At 35.4% G+C, this 20,915-nt stretch overlaps 1 protein-coding gene, 2 long non-coding RNA genes and 1 other non-coding gene across 6 annotated transcripts in view; 3 read left to right on the forward strand and 1 right to left on the reverse strand.

The window, feature by feature from the left end:
- LOC131194567 (uncharacterized) overlaps positions 1-13,454 on the reverse strand; it is a 32,093-nt gene extending 18,639 nt beyond the window's left edge. Inside the window, exons 1-2 of one of the 2 annotated variants that reach the window (XR_009154225.1) lie at positions 12,721-13,454; positions 4,417-4,498 (exon numbers count right to left, since the gene is read on the reverse strand). This is a non-coding gene — a long non-coding RNA (uncharacterized LOC131194567). Of the gene's footprint in view, positions 1-4,416; positions 4,499-12,417 lie in introns of both variants that reach the window. The other variant, XR_009154226.1, reaches the window with a different exon arrangement.
- Positions 2,475-10,133, forward strand: TCF24 (transcription factor 24). Its single transcript, XM_058175701.1, has 3 exons — positions 2,475-3,038; positions 5,569-5,951; positions 8,458-10,133. Exons 2-3 carry the CDS (start codon positions 5,589-5,591, stop codon positions 8,569-8,571), a joined length of 477 nt encoding a protein of 158 aa, XP_058031684.1. The 5' UTR covers positions 2,475-3,038; positions 5,569-5,588; the 3' UTR covers positions 8,572-10,133.
- A 198-nt stretch (positions 13,455-13,652) lies between the features above and the next one.
- Positions 13,653-20,843, forward strand: LOC131194566 (uncharacterized). 2 transcript variants are annotated; one of them, XR_009154223.1, is made up of 4 exons: positions 13,653-13,872; positions 14,989-15,118; positions 19,405-19,439; positions 20,352-20,843. It is a non-coding gene; the product is annotated as an uncharacterized LOC131194566 (long non-coding RNA). The 2 variants fall into 2 exon arrangements; XR_009154224.1 differs by lacking the exon at positions 14,989-15,118 and having other exon boundaries at positions 13,654-13,872.
- Positions 19,658-19,735, forward strand: LOC131196476 (small nucleolar RNA SNORD87). The gene has a single exon (XR_009154755.1). It is a non-coding gene; the product is annotated as a small nucleolar RNA SNORD87 (small nucleolar RNA).
- Positions 20,844-20,915: the final 72 nt, after the last annotated feature.

Genomic DNA, 20,915 nt, shown 5'->3' on the forward strand with positions numbered 1-20,915 from the left:
CAAATGTGCATTCTATGATACTATCACATAAATACTATATGCTGTTTATATGACCAGCAATAAAAAAGGTGGATGTTGAATCACAACCTTTTGAAAATCATCCCAAAATGGTTCTTGTGACTATGGTGAAAACCCTTTTACAATGTTTGCCTTTTCAGAGTCAGTTAAATTTCCTTTTTAGCCCTTTTTGCCTGAGGAAAAGAAGTTGCCTAATAATTATGCACACCTTGATATAGGGTGTTGATCTCCTTAGGCCGTACTCTCTCTCACTACACAAATACATATCACCTGATCTGTTCATACCCACTAAGCATTTAGGTTTATACAGCTTGGAGGTGGAAAATATGCATATAAAGAATGATATGGTATAGTGGCCAAAATACAAGTTACCACTTGTATGTAATTCCCCAGTTGCTTGATAATATAATTGTCAAAAGCCTTACAAATCTCCTGAAATACTGTTAATTTATTATTATTATTTAATTTTTAATTTATTCAATTTATAGTCTGAGGTATAATGGTACATGCCTACATGTGTACCTTATATTTTTTTAAAGAAGAAACCTTATTTTTTGAATGAAATAGACAGCTGCATACCAATTCTGTGAAGTTGTATTACACTACAGTATGGAATTTATAAGCTTTATCCAGAGAAGAAAAAATATTGTATGCTACTGGTAGGTATAGGTAGCATTATATATTATCTTGACAACAATATCAACATGATTTGCTATTGGCTTTTTTGTTTTTTTTTAGTTTTCATCTTAGGTCAAGAATTTCCTGAAGATCTCTGTTCCAATAAGGTGCTTTTACAAGATTCACCATGTTTGCTAATGCTGCCATCTTTTGTGCCGAAGAAGCTAGTCTTCTTATAGTCCCTATTGTTAGACTAAAGCTGGTTAGCAGGCTACTTTAATAGTGGAAGATATGTTGGATACAGATTCTATTGACTCATAATTATGTACCTTGCTCCCTCCCCAATTGTGTTGACATCCCTTCTTCTATTATAATGCAAAGTGTTTGTTCCTGCCAGAGATGCTCCAGTGCAATGTTTATAGAAGTGTTCAGTGTTACAACAAATCTAGAATAATCCTCTCCGGTACTCCACAGTGTGCTTTCTATCTATTGTGTGATGTGCTGGGGGTTTGTATGGGATTTGGGGGAGCTACTCATTTAGCTGTCTGTTGATTGTGAAATGGCACTCCTTCATCCACTATTAAACCTTGGCAACATGCCTGAAAATGTACATTGCTGCTGCCAAGTCCTGCCTGAGGGGACCCATCACATTTGTTTTCACTGTACCAAGGGCTTTCTGAAGACAGACGTGATGTGGAATAACACATGTTAAGTTTTCAAAACTTTTGGGGAAGCTAATTTCATCCAGTGCTTGATAAATCTAAATCCTTTCTGTTGCCTCTACCTTATTCTACAATGAGATCTGCTTTGCTTTGTCCTTCATGTGCTTAAAGGTGCTATTTACATTGCAGCAATAATCACTGCACCCAACCAGCAGGAGCACAGACTCTGTGGTTTTGTTTCAACTCATTATAATTGCAGTTATAATTAGAAATGCTGCTCAATAAATGTAGTTAATGGGTGGATAAATAGTGTTAATCCATAGCTTATAACAAAATCAATATGTTCTCCATCTTAAACAAGATAGTGTAAAAAATATATAAGTTCGATTACTGAAAATCCAATGAATTATAGTTGTAAATGTTATCAAGCATCTGGTAAATGTATTTTTGTGTCTTCAAAGACAAGTAGCTATTTGGAATTCTAATTCCAATTAATTACTTTCTGCACATATATTCATCTTTGGAGGGGGAGAGAGAAGCAAAATCCTTAAACCTTTCTATTGATATTCAGAGGAAATGAAAAAGATTAGCCAGCTAACAACTTTTCACAAATGTGTTATGCCATTAATAAAGAGGTGTATTTAATTTAGATTTTCCTAAGCTGGTATATTGGCTGTGAGCATTCATAATCTTCAAATAGAATAGATGCTGGTCAGATTGTGAGAGTTGAAGTCCAACATATATATTAAATGAACAACTGTCTTGATTTACAAAGCAAAGATCTCTGGCTTCAGTATGACAGGATCTATGATCATTTTGAACTTAGTCTCATTGTATTTGTGGGAAAGTGCATAGATCTTCCTAATGGCACACTATTTAAAAAAGTGACTAATATTAAAACAATCCAGTGTTCTTCAGTACAGAGAAGGTTATGTGAAGTGACTTATGTGCCTGCTTATTCTACTGCCCAGATGTTCACTATTTTAACACATCCCTGGATTCAACAGCTGCCAAAGAAACCCCCTTATGGAATGGTTATCTTTAGATTAATTTCATATTATACATGTATCATTTATAAAAACATTCATTTTTATTTCTAATATTTCTTCCTACCGGTAATATGCAACGGTGCATCTTACAGCAGGTTGTGAATCCCCAAGGTGTCCGAGTGGGACCTTGCCCCATTCTAACCCGTGTTGCTTAGGACGGAGTTCCTAATATTTCACACTTCTTGCGAGATGCTGCGAGGCTCTTATTTTTGTCGACCTGGGCAGTGAGGTATCTGTGAAGGCCAGACTAATAAGCCTCTCTGAGAAGGCGAGACTCTCAGTTGGAGAAGCAATGGGAAACCAGGACGCCAGGAAAATTGCGTGGATCTGCAACCTGGTAAGTCATCATTTGAAGGCGATCCGACTCGACTGTCGCGAAGTGCGGCTGGATCGCGGAGAACGGAGCGCGAACGAAGATGGGAACGGACCCGTTGCGGCTTTGCGAGAGGCAGTCCCGCCCTCGCGCCTAGCAGCCTCGATTCCCCGCAGGCGAGAGAGCCGGCCAGGAAGGGCAGAGGGCGACGCGAAAGGGGGGGGTGGAGGGAGAGGCGTCAGCAAAAGCTGAGCGCTGGTGGGCGCGCTCCCCAACCCTTATAAAAGCCCGGGGCTTCCCCACACCCGTCCTGGACTAGATCTGCAACGGGAAAGCGGCGGCGCCCTGTCTTCCTGATCGGGGGCCCCAGGAGATCAAGTAAGTTCTTTATGAGGCAACTTTTTAATGCTCTCGCACTGCTCCCTCGCGCTCTTTGGGCAGATACATAAATTTGGTCGCCCCCTAATGCTATACAAACGCTCCTTGCGCCGCAAGTGCGCCGCAAGTGCGATCTTGCCAACAGGCTTACGATAGATCGTGCCTTTCAGGAATAAAAGATCCTCAAAGCAGTTTTAATTGCAAATCTTGTGTGGATCCCTCTCATTTTTCTAAAATTTCTTTCCGAGTAACCACCATTTCTTCGCTCGTATCCTGCTATTACTGTTTGAATTGTTTCTAATTCAATATCTTTATAAGAAAATATTATGCAAGCGAGGCAATCTTAGAGAACAGGTTACTTAAGCGTTGCAATACTCCCCGGTGCAAAAGACAATCCAAATCATTTTAAAGACTTTATTTAGCCTTCTGTAATCTGTAGCGAGGAGCGCTAATATGAGTTTTGGTTTGCTCTGATGATTTACTTTAGAAGTACAATGACCGTTCTTATATGGTTAGTGTGCATGTAAATACGTATACTTACTTTTTAAAAACACACAGATAAATTCTAAATGAAATAGGACACTGAACTTAGATATATATGGCTTAGATATAAATGAAACTTAGATATAAATGAACTTAGATATAAATGAAATAGGACACTGAACTTAGATATATATGGCTTTCAAATCGGTGGGATTTTTCCCATTAGTGTCACGTTTTGAATTGAGATGCCAATGTTATAGGGACTATTTAGTCTGATTGTTCAGGTGTTAAACATGTATGTGGAAATAAGTCCCAGAAATATTTTCCATCTATGTGCAATTCAGATAAATATGTAGAATAGTGTTCTACACCAAAAGCTTTCTTTCCTAGTATATGAATAAATACTAAATATAATTATGATAATTATAATATAATTATAATAAATATAAGTATAAACAAATTCTAAATATCCAACAAATTCATTGACCTGCACAAATGCAGCTTTAATTGAAAAACTCAGTCAATTGTATTACTTATATACAATCTTTTTCAGTAGAAGAGCCCAATTATAAAATAACTTTAATATATAGTTTTAATAAAATAAATGTTAAATACTAAAACTTTAAATCAAAACTAATGAGTAATTATGCTAATAAATATTTTAAAACAAAAAAAGAATTGGATACATTTGAAAACCTATTAGGCCTTTAAAAAAGGCATAATTGTAGGGCAACCATGTAACCGTGTTAACAAGAAAAAAATCTACCAGTATTATGTTTAATATAATTTATTATTCAATAATCCATTTTAAATTTAGAAACTTGAAACTGAAATTGAGGCAGTTCTCAAGCTGACCAGGAAAAACTTCTTAAAGAGCAGTTATTTTCAATCCTACCTTATTTTTACCCCTTTGTGTCTCCTCTCCTCCAGTGCTTGATTTCAGAAAAGTATCTTCAGTTGAATAGAAAAGTCTGTAACTGAGAAAAATCATTTTATTAAAGTTAAATAATGAAGTTGGGCAGCACACAAATTTAATGTGCTTTTATTAATTGCTTGCTAGTTTTGGTAACGAAAACCACTACTTATAACTATAGAGACTAGATTATAATTTATAAGACCCAGTCCAGGTGAACACAGTCCTCAATAAATATAAGATTTACTGAATGCAAATACAAGTTAGATTCAGTGTACCTTTTGGTTTACAGACTGCAAAAGCACTCATTTTTAAAAGAATTCCAAATGATATTCCAAATCTAATTTTTATCTTTTAAAGTCAACATGTATCAGTACCAAAGAGGAAAGCAGTTCAATAAATGAGTTCACAATTGTGGCTTATATTCTTGCATATTTATTTGTTTATTTTAGTGTGGTAGAAGCATTTAATCTTAAATAATCATCCAAATAAACGGATGGGATTGGATCTCTTTAGTATTTACTTGTTGAACCATCAGAAAATCCCAATTTGTAGTTTGGGGACTACTGGGAAGTAAAAAATAAATGAATAAAAATATCAAAAAATCCAGGAAGAAAATCACTTCCACATTACTATAAAGAAATGTACTTTATATATATTTATAAAGTAATTTGGGACCTGTGCACGGTGTGACTCTTATGTTTATCTGAACACTTTATTAACATTTCAACACTAATCATTTCTGCTAGATACTAAGTCATGTTCACTGGGATTCACTTCTTCTCAAAGATAATAAATGTAGGCACCAAATATATTTCAAGTTAAGATGCTTAAAAATATGTCTTAATATAGTGTTTAAATGTGGTGATTATTTTCTGAGAATGCATTAGAATTGTGAATCAGTTGTTAGAATTATGTGCTGATGATTTTTCAGCTGAGTTCTCCTATCTTAAAAATAAAACTGCAAGGCTAGTGGTTGCTGGCACAGGGTACCACATTAGCAGAATATATTGCAGTATACTGAAAATTGTAACAAAGTTCTTAAAAATCAGATAGCAATATAGTATTAGTTCTAAAAAAGAAAATGTGGTTGTGACAATTCAAGGTATAAGTTGGGAATTTGCATCATGTCAGTTGCAGGTTTGGTCTTACCAATGGACTATAAAAATGCACCCGAGAACATCAAGGTCAATATTCCAAGCTCAAATGCCTCTCTGCCACCCTCCACATCTGGCACTAACTTCTTAGGACAACAGACTGGGGCAACTTTGGGGAGACCTGCAGCAGCCAATGCTGCCCGAGAGCGTAGCCGAGTGCAGACCCTACGACATGCCTTCTTGGAGTTACAGAGAACTCTTCCCTCTGTACCACCTGACACTAAGCTCTCCAAGTTGGATGTATTGCTTCTAGCCACCACCTACATTGCCCATCTCACCCGCAGCTTGCAGGATGAAGAAGAATTGCCTGGCAAGGGCTTGGGAACCCTGAGAGGGGATGGCTACCTACACCCTGTTAAGGTAAGCAAGGCAAAACAAGTATTTTTTTTCCCTAGATAGTCCAATTATAGGATTGTTTGAAAACCTTTCCATTGGGCAGAAATCTTCAGGCAAAAGGGCATACTAATATACAAGTACTCTAGTCTATACAAGAAAGCTTTAGCATTACAGAATCAGCAGAATCAATTAGAACCAACTGAACCACAATTCATTGATGTGATTCCATATGACACTTCAGATAGATACAGCATTAAAGTACCATAATCATTATGCCCAACACCAGGGACAAGGTTTTAAGTGACTCCCATTTATTACAAATTTATGCCTTATCACAGTGGCTTGTAAACTGTTTGAGCCAGATATCTCTTTTCCTGGTCTCAAATAATGTAATTATTCCCATCAAAAAATAGATTCTATACTTTTACATAAGCACTTCGACAGTGGCAATTCCAAACTGGATACTCAGTTCACAAACAAGTTATTGTAAATTGCCCCATTTCGCCCAAATATATCCCATTGGGGAGTAATTACACCAATGTAAAATCCACTGCCTTATGAACCATATTTAGTTTATATTGCAAGTTCAAACTACAAAAGGACTTCCCCTTGCTACTAGCTCTTCAATAAGTAATTTCTTTAATAAATTACACTTAGCTTAATTCAAGAAACTACTAAAGACCTAGTAATTAAGAATTACCTTAAACCAAACTAAATGGACCTTGATGTAAGTAGTCCTTTCATTATTTGTTTCCAAAACTAACATTATCTAACAGTAATCTTGAATGAGCCCGTATACACTTTTTAAAAATAGTTTTATTGAAATGGAGACCAATGATGGGCTTGATATACGCATTTGTCCTCTAGCAAAAAATAATTATATTTTGAATTGTTTTTAAAAAATCAGAATATTTAACTACTGAAGGTTTCTGAATTGTATGTTTTTATTCAATAGGCTGTATATTATGTCAGAGGTAAATCTTTGAAAAATATTATAAATAATTTAGAGACATGTCCCAGAAGTTCTAGAAAAATAATGCACGAAGACAAATTCCTTGTGTGTCACACAATCACACTTGGCCAATAAAAAATTCTATTCTATTCTATTCTATTCTATTCTATTCTATTCTAATTCTATTCTATTCTATTATAATTCTACTCTATTCTATTCTAAAAAGAATTTTTTCATAATGTATTCTTCACAATGCCACTTTACTTGCAATATGAAGTTCTGTTTAGATATCATCTACCAGATTATCCCATTTTGCAAGGCAGCAGGCAAAACTGCAAAACTGGATGGCATTGCAATTGTTGCTGGCAATCCTTATGATTTATATTCATATATTGACCATCATTTGTGTTGTAAATGTTGTACCTTGATGAACGTATCTTTTCTTTTATGTACATTGAGAGCATATGCACCAAGACAAATTCCTTGTGTGTCCAATCACACTTGGCCAATAAAAAATTCTATTCTATTCTATGTGAACCGCCCTGAGTCCTTAGGGAGATAGGGCGGTATATAAATTTGAAAAATAAATAAATAAATAAATAAATAAATATTCTATTCAATGTTTCTTTATATCTCTTTGCCATTATTTAGTGCCTTTCTAATTTTTTGAAATTAGTTTATAAAACCAGAAGAGCTTACTCCCCATTTCTTCACGGATTAATGGAATTTATGATATTACATTAGATCTGGCTAATAAAACTGAGAAGTAAATGGCACCAGCAATTATTTCTATTTTAATAAATCTCACTGTTGTAAACCTGTGCTCTTTGTATATAATTGTGACATGAGTACTTTGATCCTGTGCTTGGTTATTTCAGATAAACACAACTAAATCAATGGGATATATTTTCTGATATGTGTATATGAGAAAATAAATCCCATTTAGTTGTATTTATCTGAAATAACCAAGCACAGGATCAAAGTGTGTGTGTGTGTGTGTGTGTGTGTGTGTGTGTGTGTGTGTGTGTAGGATTACGTTAAGTCCTATTAAACTTTGCATAAAATTAAATAGGCGTGAGAGCTCAGCCTAAAGGTATCTAATGAGATAGAAAGATATTCTTCCTTTTCCATACCATGATGTCAGTCTTGCAAGGTGATCCAGGCAAGAAACACACCCTGATGAATTAGATGAATTATTATTGTAAAATTTCATTAACAGATCTTGTAAGTCTCAAAGTATATTTTCCCCCCATTGTTTTTACAGGCCAAAAAACCTAAGGAGTGTCCCTTCTGAGTTTGTCACACCCACATTTTTGCTGCAAGTTCAGCTACTTCTTATCCAGCTATTCCCCTGGCTGTGGGTTTTCTCTGTTTCCCAAGGGCATTCCCACACATGCTTACTATTTGCATTGGTCCAATGCAAACAACAGGTTATAAAGGATGGGGAAAATTTTAGTTCCATAACTGATAAACGTATTCTTAAATGAACTGGCTTCATTCATGTAATTGCTAATAAAGCTGCTGGTTTCCAGCATTTGTGCAAGCAATACTAATCTATCTTGCATCTTCATCTTCTAGAAATGGCCAATGAGATCACGCCTATACATTGGAGCATCAGGACAATTTTTGAATCCCTCAGTGCAAGCAGAAAATGTAAATCAAGGAGAAACCTCAACAAATTCTCAAATTTAATCCTTTAATCCCATTTTCTTAAATGCTGTTGTATTTATTATTCCAGATATATTTAAATTGAGTCTTCCAATATCTGTGATATTTCTTCCAATTGACCAGCATCCCTAGATGGTAGACTTGAAATTCAGCATATTAGTTCGGATTGCTTTTTTCACAGCCAGGGACAATGTGTTCATCTCGATTGTGCAGTAGAATTACATAGCTATTATTTCTCAAAAAGCAAAATATACTTTTCATTGTGTGAAAGTTGCTACTACTGAAAAACATAAGATACCAGCTCATGTGTCATCTTGTTTATAAGAACATAGATCATAAACATAGATGAGAACATATGATCTATGAGAACATAGATCATAAATATAGATGTGTCATCTTGTTTATGAGAACATAGCCTTTTCTTTGTGAAGAAATGGCTAAATATAATGTAGTGGATAATTTATAGGCATTCTGCAACTTTTGTTGATAATTTATGAAATGTGGATTGTTGTACCCCAATTCTGAAGAAATTAAATAAGATGACCAAATACTGTAGTTGATTTTTAAGTTAATGTTTAAAAGCTGAGCCACCTTGAGCTGTGGGATGGGCGGAAATAAATTTGATAAATAAATAAAATAAATAATGCATCCAAGCTTTGGGGACTTTTAACTGAGAAGAGCTCTGCAGAACTATTTCAAGTATTCCAGTGATCCATGTCATATACTCAGATATATCTATTCATAATTTGCCATATGTGTCACAGAATTGTGATAGATGACACAAGGCAGTAGTCTTCTCACACAGGTTGTCCTCAGCATTTGTCATGCTTAAAGGTAAGCAAGTCAGAAATCTAAACTGCAATTATATTCAATAACTATTGAGTCGTCAGTTCAAGCCCTCAATATTAAGGTAGCTGGTGTTTTGAAGAATTAATCTAAGAACATTGCAAAACTGGATGTGTGACTTTTAGACATGAAGTTCTGTTGATGTTATAGAGTATCTCAGCAAAAAAATGTTGTTTTGAAGAATATCTTACAGCTTTCACACTTTCTTAAAATATGTTCACAATTCTTTTTACAACGTATTGTTATAAACTGTACATCTATTAATTTTTCATAATTATTTGATAATTTTATTTATATTGTGTATGTATAATCACTTTTCAATTTACAACAATTCATACATCTAATGAAACTGATCCTGAGAAATGTATGCCCCATCTTTCTATCAGTTTGTAGAGTAACTGAAGATTTGTTGCGCTTGTTCTTGCAAATCAAGACAGCTCTCCCACTGAACATATTACTTACATGCTGTTTTGTTAACTAGCTAAAGCAAAAACAAAAGTTTTTCCAAACACAAGTGTGGCATAAAAATAATGTATGCAGCTTTGTAGATTAAATATGGCTATTAAACCTAGAATATAATTTGCTATTAGTTGTGTTTATCTTTATCTTGAAAGTATTTTGGGAAAGAGCTTATTTCTGTTTCAACATATACATATGCTTTACAAATGATGCTCAATGCAGAATATGAAGCTTGCAAAGTTGATTAATTTGATTTAATAAATGATTACAAGTACAGACAATTTTTCTTATTGTATGAATAAATTATTTGCAAAATTATGTCTCAAATAATGTTTATTGTTATGTGCTTTTTAAAACTACCTTGAATTCTTTTTTAAAAAATGCAAACATTTCCTGGGAAGCCAAGGAAATCAGATTAAAGGTTTTTAAAGAATTGTACATCTTTTAGCAAAGTTGGGGTTTTAAGTAAATTATCATTATAGATCAAGCCAGTTATGGCAATGTATTTTTTATCTTTAGTATTAAAAATTCACATCTCCATTGTTGAAAAAAAGCTTTATATGAAATGCTATTATTTTCATGCAATGATGACAATTACAAGTTGTCGATTTTTGTTTTGGCATTTCTTTAAAAATATTCTCAGCTCATGTATGAGTTTTGTAGGTGCTGTTCATCATTCCTAACATTAGCATTTCCTGAAAGTTGCTTCCCTCTTTTTCTTATACACAGACACACTCTTACACGCTATTAGTTCACAAGGAATAATTGTCTTTAATAACCTAAAGACAATTATTCCTTGTGAACTAATAGCGTGTGAGAGTGTGTCTGTGTATAAGGATTTTTTACAGGAAACTCTTCATAAAATGTTAGCAATATCTGGTATATGTGTTAAGCTGTACTGAATTACACTGAGCTTTTCAGTATATTATACATATATGTATATGCACACAAAAATAAAATATAGCAAGGTGGAAAGGGCTGCATATTACATACAATCACAGGTTATAAACGATCATCTCTAAGTCAAATGTTATACTAAAACTCAAGATCTCATATTTTTTTAAATATTTTGATGTTTCAAAATAATAAAGCATGGAATAGTTGTATAACTATTAATTCCTATTACAGTTTTTCAAATCTACCATAAAATAGTATTATCTGTTACTGAAAATCAGTTAAATTTTGAGAATAATTTTATGCAAAAGAAAAGGAACAGGGGGAACACAGTGTTGAAAGAAAAATCCATCTGGTTCAGTTCCAAGCTGGGAGAAAGATGCTAGAAATAAAATGGAGGCTGATTGGAAAGAAAGGTCCATTTATTGATGAACAAGAAGCACCACGGTTTCTGGTTCTGGTGCAGCTGACCAATTGGTTTGATGAGTATATGGATTTTTATACATTTCAGAAATGCTGCTAGGAGGATTGTGCAATGTCTGAAATGCTCCTAGGAGATTGTGCAATGTAGTGAGCTCTATGTCTTCTGCTAAACGGTAGTGGGTTAATCCTATTATGTCTTGAAGGATCATGTCCTGTTCTTAATCCCATCACCTTGGAGCTGAAAGTCTTTTGTTTTATGAACAAGCTGGCCCAGTCTTTCTTAATGGGCACAAAATATCTGCTGGGGGATGCTATTAAGAAAGACTGAGTCTGCTTTCTGTCTTTAAGAGCATGTTTCTCCATTTCTCCCTTTGGGGAAATATAATATTCTCCCTTTTTAATATTTCCCAAAATATTTCATTCTTCTAGGAGGGGGGAGGGGCTTCCGATAATTATACAGTACTAAATGTGATACACACATCTGTCTCCCATCTTGCCAAGGAGGGCAAGATAGTGTTAAAATAGTATTTCTCTTTATTCACCCACCATCTAAGTAACTTCAAGATATTAACCTTTGTCATCGAGGCGGGTTCCAAATTCCGTCACTACTGGTTCACTCGTGCGTGTGCTCGTGCATGCGCATGAGCTTCTGTGCATGTGCAGAAGTATCCAGGTGGGTGGGCAGAGCCTGCTGCCACCGCTACCGGTTCACCCAATCGGGTGCGAACAAGTAGCAACCCACCACTGTTTGTCACCTGTCACCCTACAGCAGGGCTGTTAAACTCCTGGCCCGTGAGTCGGATGCATCACGCGCTGACCACACCCACGCCCAGTTTAGCAAAGGGGGGAAAAAGTCCTGATATGTCATGTGATGCTGACATGACGATGCGAGTTTGATACCCCTGTCCTGGAGAGAAACAAGCGGCCAGTAATAATTGGAAGTAGAGGAAGTGGCAGGCTAGAAATTGGAAATTAGGGCAGGAAATTTCATGCTGATACAAGTGTCCTTGACTTTCAACCATTTGTTTATAGTGACTGTTCAAAGTTACAATGGCACTGAAAAAAGTGACTTCTAACCATTTTTCACACTTAAAACAATTGAATCATTCTCATGGTAATCTGATCAAAATTTGGCCACTTGACAACTAGTCTATATTTATGATGGTTGCAGTGTCCTGGGATCATATTGCAAAGTCAATGGGGAAGCCAGATTCACTTACTAATTTAACAACTGTTACTTAGACTTACCATATTTTTAACTCCATTAGAAGAGAAAAACAAGACAAAAAACTGTTAGGCAGAGCAGGTCCACAGATAGGTGTCCTCTCATGTGCCAGCTCTGCCTATTGATTCCTGCACTGCGGAAAAGAGACAGAAAAGGCGGGGTTCAGCACTGTAAAAGGACCCCGCCGCTGCCCCCTCAGCCACACAGACATTTCCACCCACTTTTTGGAGAGGGGAAGTGTGTCTTATGGAGCAAAAAATACTTTACGGCTCTTTCTAAACAGTTTACAGAGTCAGCCTATTGCCCCAGGGGTGAGTTCTACTTACCTTCGCTACCAGTTTGCAACAGGCGCGCATGCGCTTCTGCACATGCACAGATCGTCCATGATGACATCCGAGTGGGTGGGTGGAGCCTCTCACCACCATTACTACTGGTTTGCAAGAACAGAATAGAACCGGTAGCAACCCACCACTGTATTGCTCCCAACAAAATTTTGGGCTCAGTTGTGGTCATGGTCAAGAACTACCTCTAGTTCCCCACACACACACATTTCAGTGAAGAGTGGAGAGCAGCGGGAAAGAGCTATAACTAGATCAACTGGCCCAATTCATCCATTGCTAGCATGGCTCAAGTCAGTAATATTGCATGAGCCGGATCTCTGTTTGCCCTAGAGAGAGGTTACTGTATTTGCCAAGGACCTGATGAGGTTTTTTCCCCGTGTTGTATTTTTAAATGTTTTTGCTGGATTTTGTAAACTGGAGTAGACGGCTATAACAATTAATATAGTAGAAAGGTAAAGGTTCCCCTCGCACACATGTGCTAGTCGTTCCATATAGTAGTAATAAGGCGCTATTCCGAGATGTGCTGCCTTCCAAGCATCGTCTACGGTCTACCAGTTCGTGGAGTTCGTACATTTACGAGACCAAACTGGCCGCCTCTGGAACTACATTTTTCACAATGCATCGCGAGCCTGTATATTTTTAAAGCCGATCCTACCGCGAGAGGTCGCGCCGTTTTCAACGAAGAAACGAGTGGTTGGTTTGTTCGTTAAAAGAGGCCTAAAAGAAATCTCGGAAAGTATCCCATTTCATTTGGTCTGTAAACTCGTCCTAGCCGACGTTTAAACGTCGGTCCTCTATGGACCTACCAAATCGATGAGGGGAAAAAAAAATTCGCCTCACCCAGCCCCATAACGACCCACCCGAATCACGTGGCCCTCAAAAGGACCGTTGTGACTCCCGCTCCTCGCGAGACTTTTCGCCTCGTGGCGAGGGAGCCCCGCGCGATCGTACGCGATTCGCTTAGAGCCGGCTGCAGTTGAGCGCCCTCGAACACGACCGGGTAGGCCTCGCATTACCTCCGTTTTGGCAGATTCGTCCCCGGAACCGCTGGACTCCTCCGTTCTTCTGACCCGGGAAATGTGAAGAAGTGATGAGGCTCCGACGACCTTCCAGCGGACGGCACCGAGAGCTTGAGAGGTAAACATTTGGCAGAGGCGTGATCGCTTCGTGTTTTCCCCAAACGGTTGCTATGCCGGGAAATGGGTCTTGGGCGAGAGATTCTTCGGAGCCTCTCGGTCTGATGTGGGTGTCGAACGGAAAAAGAAAGACGATGGCGCCCTCCTCAAGAAACCACAGCACTCCTACTCCTCCTTAAAAACAGACCGAGCTTTGCGCCATTTTGTCCATTCGGCAGAGGGGCTAAATCTCCCCCCACCCCGCCCCGGACTAGTCAGAGACCAAGTCACCTCTTTAGAAGAATACTGGTGTGTAAAGAGGAGCCATCCCGCTTTTTATGTGTTGGCGTGGCACTGAATTAGTTCGTTTACCAAGGTTTAGAAAATTGAGGGCTTGATGCTCTTTTTAATAATTCGCCCTTAAAATCACTAGGCTCTCGCGGGGAGACGCCTAATACGAATAAAGGAGTTTAAGCTTTGGTCGCTTTTGCGTATTGTACTTGCTTCTGTTATTGTTGGCCTGCTGAATCTCAAAACTTCTTTTATGGAGTTTACAATATCAGTTCCTTACTGGATTATTAACTAATTTGCTGAATTGTACTGTCTAATAACATGGGCAGGTAGATTGATTTGCTGAGCTGAATCTGCTTTGTTGTGTGATGTGCTAGGAGGATTGAATGGAAAAATGATTGGGGATGAAGCACTTCCTTTAAATAAAAATTTACCCTTCCAGGTTGGTGCGGTGACTATTGGGCTAGTAGCTATACCATTTTATGGGACTACAGATCAGTTTCTCATGTCAAACAGTGATAATAAATTCAAGGAAAACAGATGCGATAATTTAATTGTAAGGTCAAAAGAATCTAAGAAAAATAGCTAATCTTAAGTGATTATTTAAAAACACTTAAAAGTGAAATTTATTTAATCCAACAAAATTTGAAACAGACTGACTTTGACAGTACTGGAATCCACAAAATATTACTGAATTATGCTGGATTACATTTTTACATTTGCCATATTGAACAAATAGTGCATTTTCTAGTATAGTGCTACTGTAAATTGCAAACTAGTGCAATTTTTTATGCTGATGATGAATGTTGAAGAGTTTCCAGAATTTATTGGCTATATTATATTACAGAGGCTTGGATGACAGACTATGGGGAGAAAGAAGGGGAAAAATCGGAACTGTGGTATTGAACATGAAAAGAAAATAATAATTGAACCTACATGAAAGAATGAGAATATAAAACATGGCAGCAACATTGAAGGTCTCAAACGTTTTTTTTGTCTAGAACTGGTATATTTTGTTTAATAATCAGATACTACTACTGAATTTAGTGAAGTTGTTAGTACAATTCAATATATTTACATGGTTCTATCCATCAGCTAATTAAATAGAAGGAAGAAGTATTGTGTGTGCTTGCCACCTTGAATTATTTACAAAATATAAAGGCAGGAAAGTTCTTAAATAGGAACTTGGTTTGCTTCAAAGCCTCCAAATTTCACAAGATGGAGCTGTTGTGCAAAAGTGGTACAGGTTGTCTAGCAATTATATGATGCCATAATGTATTGTAGTTAAGGTAAATGATATTCTTAGGATAATGTACATAAAAATGGGTGTGTAGAAGTAGAATGATTATTTGAAAAAGAATATATTCACATTCAGATTTTTATCTGCATTGGCATAACACATTACATGATTATACATAAGTAATCTTGATAATACAGAAGCAGTAAAATAGTTTGATGAAACAACGTATCTGTAATATTACAAGTCAGATAAAGAGTTCTACTACTACACAGATTTTAGTACAGAAATGTATTGATAGTAATTTTCTAGCATGTAATTAGGAAGATCTTTCCCTGTAATTGATTTTGATCATGAAGTATAAGTTGAGCTTGTCATAAACCTATACATAATACAAATGGTAACCAAATTCTTGGGTATGCTATTATGTCAAATGAGGAACTACTGAAAAAATAGTGAATTAAATTTGGAATGTTACACAATATAAAAAAACCCCTATAAAACTAAACCTGAAAACTCACACTATGAGAGTGAAGCAATAAAAAACTTTCTAGTTGTGCTGAATTGTAAACATAGTAATTTGAAAGCATTTTCCAAATATATTTTGGTAGACAAAAGGATATTTTGAAATATATTTGTGCAAACAAGATAATCATACTTTTAAAAAATATTATTTTAGGCATACTTCTTACACTCCTTGTAATTACTTCTAGTGCATAACTTGGTTTCTCCAAAATAAAATTAATAAAAACTAGGAAGAATTTACAGATTCTTCAGAAGAATTGGTTTGGAATTCACAGGATTATTTTTTATAGGAGAGTTTTTGAAATTGTTAAGGCTGATACATCTTTCGGGTTTATTGTATAAGAATGCTTTCCAAGCTTTCTGCATGTTGCATTTCTGTGTGTGGTGAATCACCTCCATTGAAAGATTTACATAACTCTAATGCAAGAAAGGATCTTGTGACAACACAAACAGCTGCACCACTATTGATAGTTAAGAAGCAGAAAAAACATTTTAATTATTATTAAAATAGACATTCACTAGGAAACAAGTTTGGTGGTAGCTTCTAAATTGACTGATTTCAAGACAGCCTGTGGCTATTGTTTCCCATCTGTTTAGTGCAGAAAAAGACCATAGAATAGAGCTTCCCTTTCAGAAGCTAAAAATAGCTGTAACACTTCTTGTTTTGTTGCTATCCTCTTTTAAAATCATATTCAGCTTATTTAGTTCTTTCTAGGAATTTATTTTGTCCATGTTTCTTGACCAAGACCTGCTATCACACTATGAAGTTGATTATGTGCCATCAAGTTATTTTCAACTACTACTGACCACATAGGTTTTCTCTATGACAATCTGTCTCTAACTTGTTCTTTCAAGTCTGCCAATGGTGCATTCATTGCCATTGTAAGACTTATGGATCTTGCTGCTGGTTGTCCTCTTCTGCTAGGTCCTCTCACAATAGGTCTGCAGAAAGATAATTTGAGCTTGGTCATTTGTGCCTTGAGTGAGAACTGTGGGTTGATTGTTCAATGATATATCAGATTGTTTTCTTGGGTATCCATGGTATTCTCAGTCTTTGCCTACCTGTCTATCATGCTATATAGATAGGGATCATTCCTAGTTCCATTGTAACTTGTTACAATGACACTCACATCCCCACATTTGTGACCTTTGCTGGTCTGTAAAGCAAAGTAGTAAGTAGAAAGAAAGCACAGTCATAAGCACAGTCACCGTTTTATTTAGTTACAGCTTTGCTTAATGACCAAGTTAGTCTTATTTGTGGTCACTAAATGAGGACTAAAAGCTCAGGGGCTAGGATGTTGAGCTTGTCGATCAAAAGGTCGGCAGCTCGGCGGTTCAAATCCCTAGTGCTGCCGTGTAACAGGGTGAGCTCCCGTTACTTGTCCCAGCTTCTGCCAACCTAGCAGTTTCGAAAGTACGTAAAAATGCAAGTAGAAAAAATAGGGACCACCTTTGGTGGGAAGGTAACAGTGTTCCGTGCACCTTTGGCCTTGAGGCATGCCGGCCACATGACCACGGAGATGTCTTCGGACAGCGCTGGCTCTTCGGCTTTGAAACGGAGATGAGCACCGCCCCCTAGAGTCGGCAATGACTAGCACGTATGTGCGAGGGGAACCTTTACCTTTACTTTTAAATGAGGACTACCCTTGAAGTTTAATGTGTTGTGTTTATGTTCAGCTTTCTAATTTTTTTTTTTTTTTTTTGGGACAATAGTGCTTTTTGCACAAAAATGACAGGAGTCTGTTATCTTTGTAAATGTAATGTTTCTAATATTACTTTCATTTCTCCAAAACAAAAAATAAAGTGTTTGCTCTGCATGAGGTATTGTGTGATCTGTTGTAAAGTAAGCAGAGTTTCATAAAATTCATAATATATGATAAATATAATAAAATAATGCCTACAAGAATAAAAAGTCCTTTTCAAAAAAAGTGCCTATTATAAAACATAGGACCCAGGGTTTTTTGGTTGGACATAAAATACATTAAAATTTTACAACACCTAGAGCAGACAGTAAAAACATATGTATGTGTAATAGGTATTTTAGTGCAGCTGTCTTTTAATTGTGTATAAAATTGCTAATTCCTGGTTCCATCTGTGTATATTTTCTAGAATTTGGTGGCTTTTAATTAAGGTTTTCAAGAAACTGTAGGGAAACTATACTTCGAGTATTGATTATTTTGAGTTATTTCCACTCTGCCAAGCTGTCTGAATAATGATGAATTGTGCAAGAAGTGATCATTACTGCAGTTGATGTCTTCATAAATCAGTAGCATCAGCTAAGATGTCCCTGTTCTAATGATTAATTGCTTCTTTGTCAGTGCAGGGATTAGCTAGAGAGTCATCTTGGAGCCATGACCTCTGCCCTCTTCACTCTGTAACAGTAAATTTAAGCCTAGGAATACCATTTTATTGAGACTTTGATGGTTTGCGGGCGAGTGGGGAGAGAGTGTACTTAGGTCTCAGCCTGAACCAAGTCTGTAGGGAATATGTTTTACTAGTTCAGATAGCTGGAGTCCTAAAAAGTGGAAATTGTAATCCTTAACATTAATTACATTCTTATTAAACAAGAGTAATTATAAGAAGATTCATTCATTAGAAGAATGCATGAATAAAATAGTTTAATTCTGGATTAAGTCTTTCTTCGTAGTTTCCCCATACATTTTGGAACAGCAACAGCCCAAATCAATCCTTTGTAGAATAAAGGCCTTTTCAGAATTTTATAACTACTTCAACATACTGCAAGTTATTTTCAATTATTGTCTTTGCAATTGAGATATTTCATTTGCCAGCACTTCTTTGGGCATTTTGGGTGTTTTAAAGTCATTGGGCATTCAGCAGTTATTGCCCAGTTTTAGTAAGTTCCTTGTGCAGTGTAGCCAGCTCATGACTATTTCAGAGACACTAGCTGCTTCATCAAATCATATATTCCTGTCCATTGGCCAATCTATTTATTTCTTTTCTTTCATATTAATATCTTAAACATATTTTATACATTTACCATTCTAGGTTTCTCTTTGTAACTATCCAACCTTTGTACTCTTTTTGTAGTTATGAATAAAATATAATACTGTGCAGTTGTATTGAAGCTTATGTGCATAGGAAGTACAATGATCTATTTTATTTCAGTGGTAATAGTAGTTGATACCATGGGTACAGATTAACTCCCTTATGAAGTGGCAACATAGGAATAGTAAATTTAAAGAGTAATGTTATTAATGTATTCTTTTGAGAAAAAAAGATTCAAAGTACATTCAAGGAGAAGAGCCAGTGTTTTAGCTGTGCTTTGTTTTTTTTTAAAGGATAGTATAGAATGATATCTACATACTTGCATACCAATAAATTATAAGCAATAGAATACTTTTATTCATAAATATATTTTATTCATAAATGCAAAAATTTAAAAATCCTAAATGCTTCTATTATTATTACATGAAAAATAGTATTACACTTAAATATTGCAAACTATTTGATTTCTTTTTTTGTTTTTGTTTCGTTTTGGAGCAATCAGTATGCCTCACTGGATCCCATATTAAATGGTGAGTATTGCTCTTACTATATAAAGAGAGTAAGAATTGTGATTTGGATTAATAAATGCATTTGGAAAGTTGAATACATATTTCTAGAAGATTAAAGTTACATGAATGCTTGTTTGTTTTCTTTTTCCTCTTTGAAATAAATAAAAATATTTGCAAATCAATGCTAACATGGAAAATATTTTAATACATATTATTATTAATGGAATATATATTTTATTGCTGGCACAATGATGATTTCCTTTAGCCGTTTACCCATCTGAATGTATGATGTGTATTTCCAATTCTGAGATGCCAGTAAAGCTTTAATTATACCAGAAAACCAGTATTTTCTTAGAACACTTAAATACTTTATATTAAAATGTCTTTCCAAAGTGATTTAATTGGCATATTTGGCATATATTGGCAAGTAGTCATGAACTACTGTTCAGAATTAGAGAATTCTATATTTAAAAACTATTTATCAGTTTGAAATGATTGAAAATTTCACATGAATTTTAAGAATTTGCGTGTTTTATTTTGTTTTTTGTTTTTTTGGGGATGTAAAAATGCAAATCTGATTGAAAGTTAAGTTGAATGAACTATTTAGATGACTAGAGTTATTGAATGCTAAATGATGGTCATCAAAATGATCAAAATTATGTATTCAAAATATTTTTATTACAAAATTGAACTTAAATGTGTTTTTTAATTTTAGTTTAATGAAAACATTTGTGTCATTTGAAAACTTTATTGAAAATTCTAAAGATTTGCTAATTTGAAAATAGTTTCATCTAATTTGAAAACAAAAATGACAACTTTGAATGAACCATTTTTATTTAATATATTACCTTAATATAACCTTAATATAATATTTGCTGCTGTTTAATGTACTGTTGTTTAATGTGATATACTAATTTCCCTATTTCTTTACAGGATATGACAAGACAAATGGAAGAGTGATCGTTTTCCAATATGAAATTAATTTTAAACAAATACTTTAGTTTGATGTTGATGTAATTTTAAATTTAAAAAAACATATATAGGACAATTAACACGTCAGCATTTTCCTAAGGATATTTTTTCCCCATATTTTTTCTCAGATTTCCGGGAAAGAGTAACTTTTTTTCAGTTAGCTTGTTTTCTTGTTTCTGCATGAAGATTGGGCAAGGAAAGCAGACTTGCTATGATAGATAACATGGTTGTACAAAGACTGTTTTCCTACATCTTTATAAAATCACAACCATGGTTGACTTTTGTATATGTATATCTTTGTTTTTAAAGGTATTCTAAGCCTTAGTGAGTACTGAATCAAATTGAAGTCTGTACTCATGAACTGTCATTTATTTATACTATGTGAGAGATTGAATACCAGCCTGTATATATTTGAATTCCATTAAATTTCATTTCTTGTTTTACATTATAGAACGTGCTTCTGATTTTTTGGGGTGAGAGTAAAATCCTATGTGAAGAATTTGAATACAATTTCAGTAATAGAAA

Source organism: Ahaetulla prasina, chromosome 3 (genome assembly GCF_028640845.1).
Source record: "Ahaetulla prasina isolate Xishuangbanna chromosome 3, ASM2864084v1, whole genome shotgun sequence".
Classification (NCBI taxonomy): domain Eukaryota; kingdom Metazoa; phylum Chordata; class Lepidosauria; order Squamata; family Colubridae; genus Ahaetulla; species Ahaetulla prasina.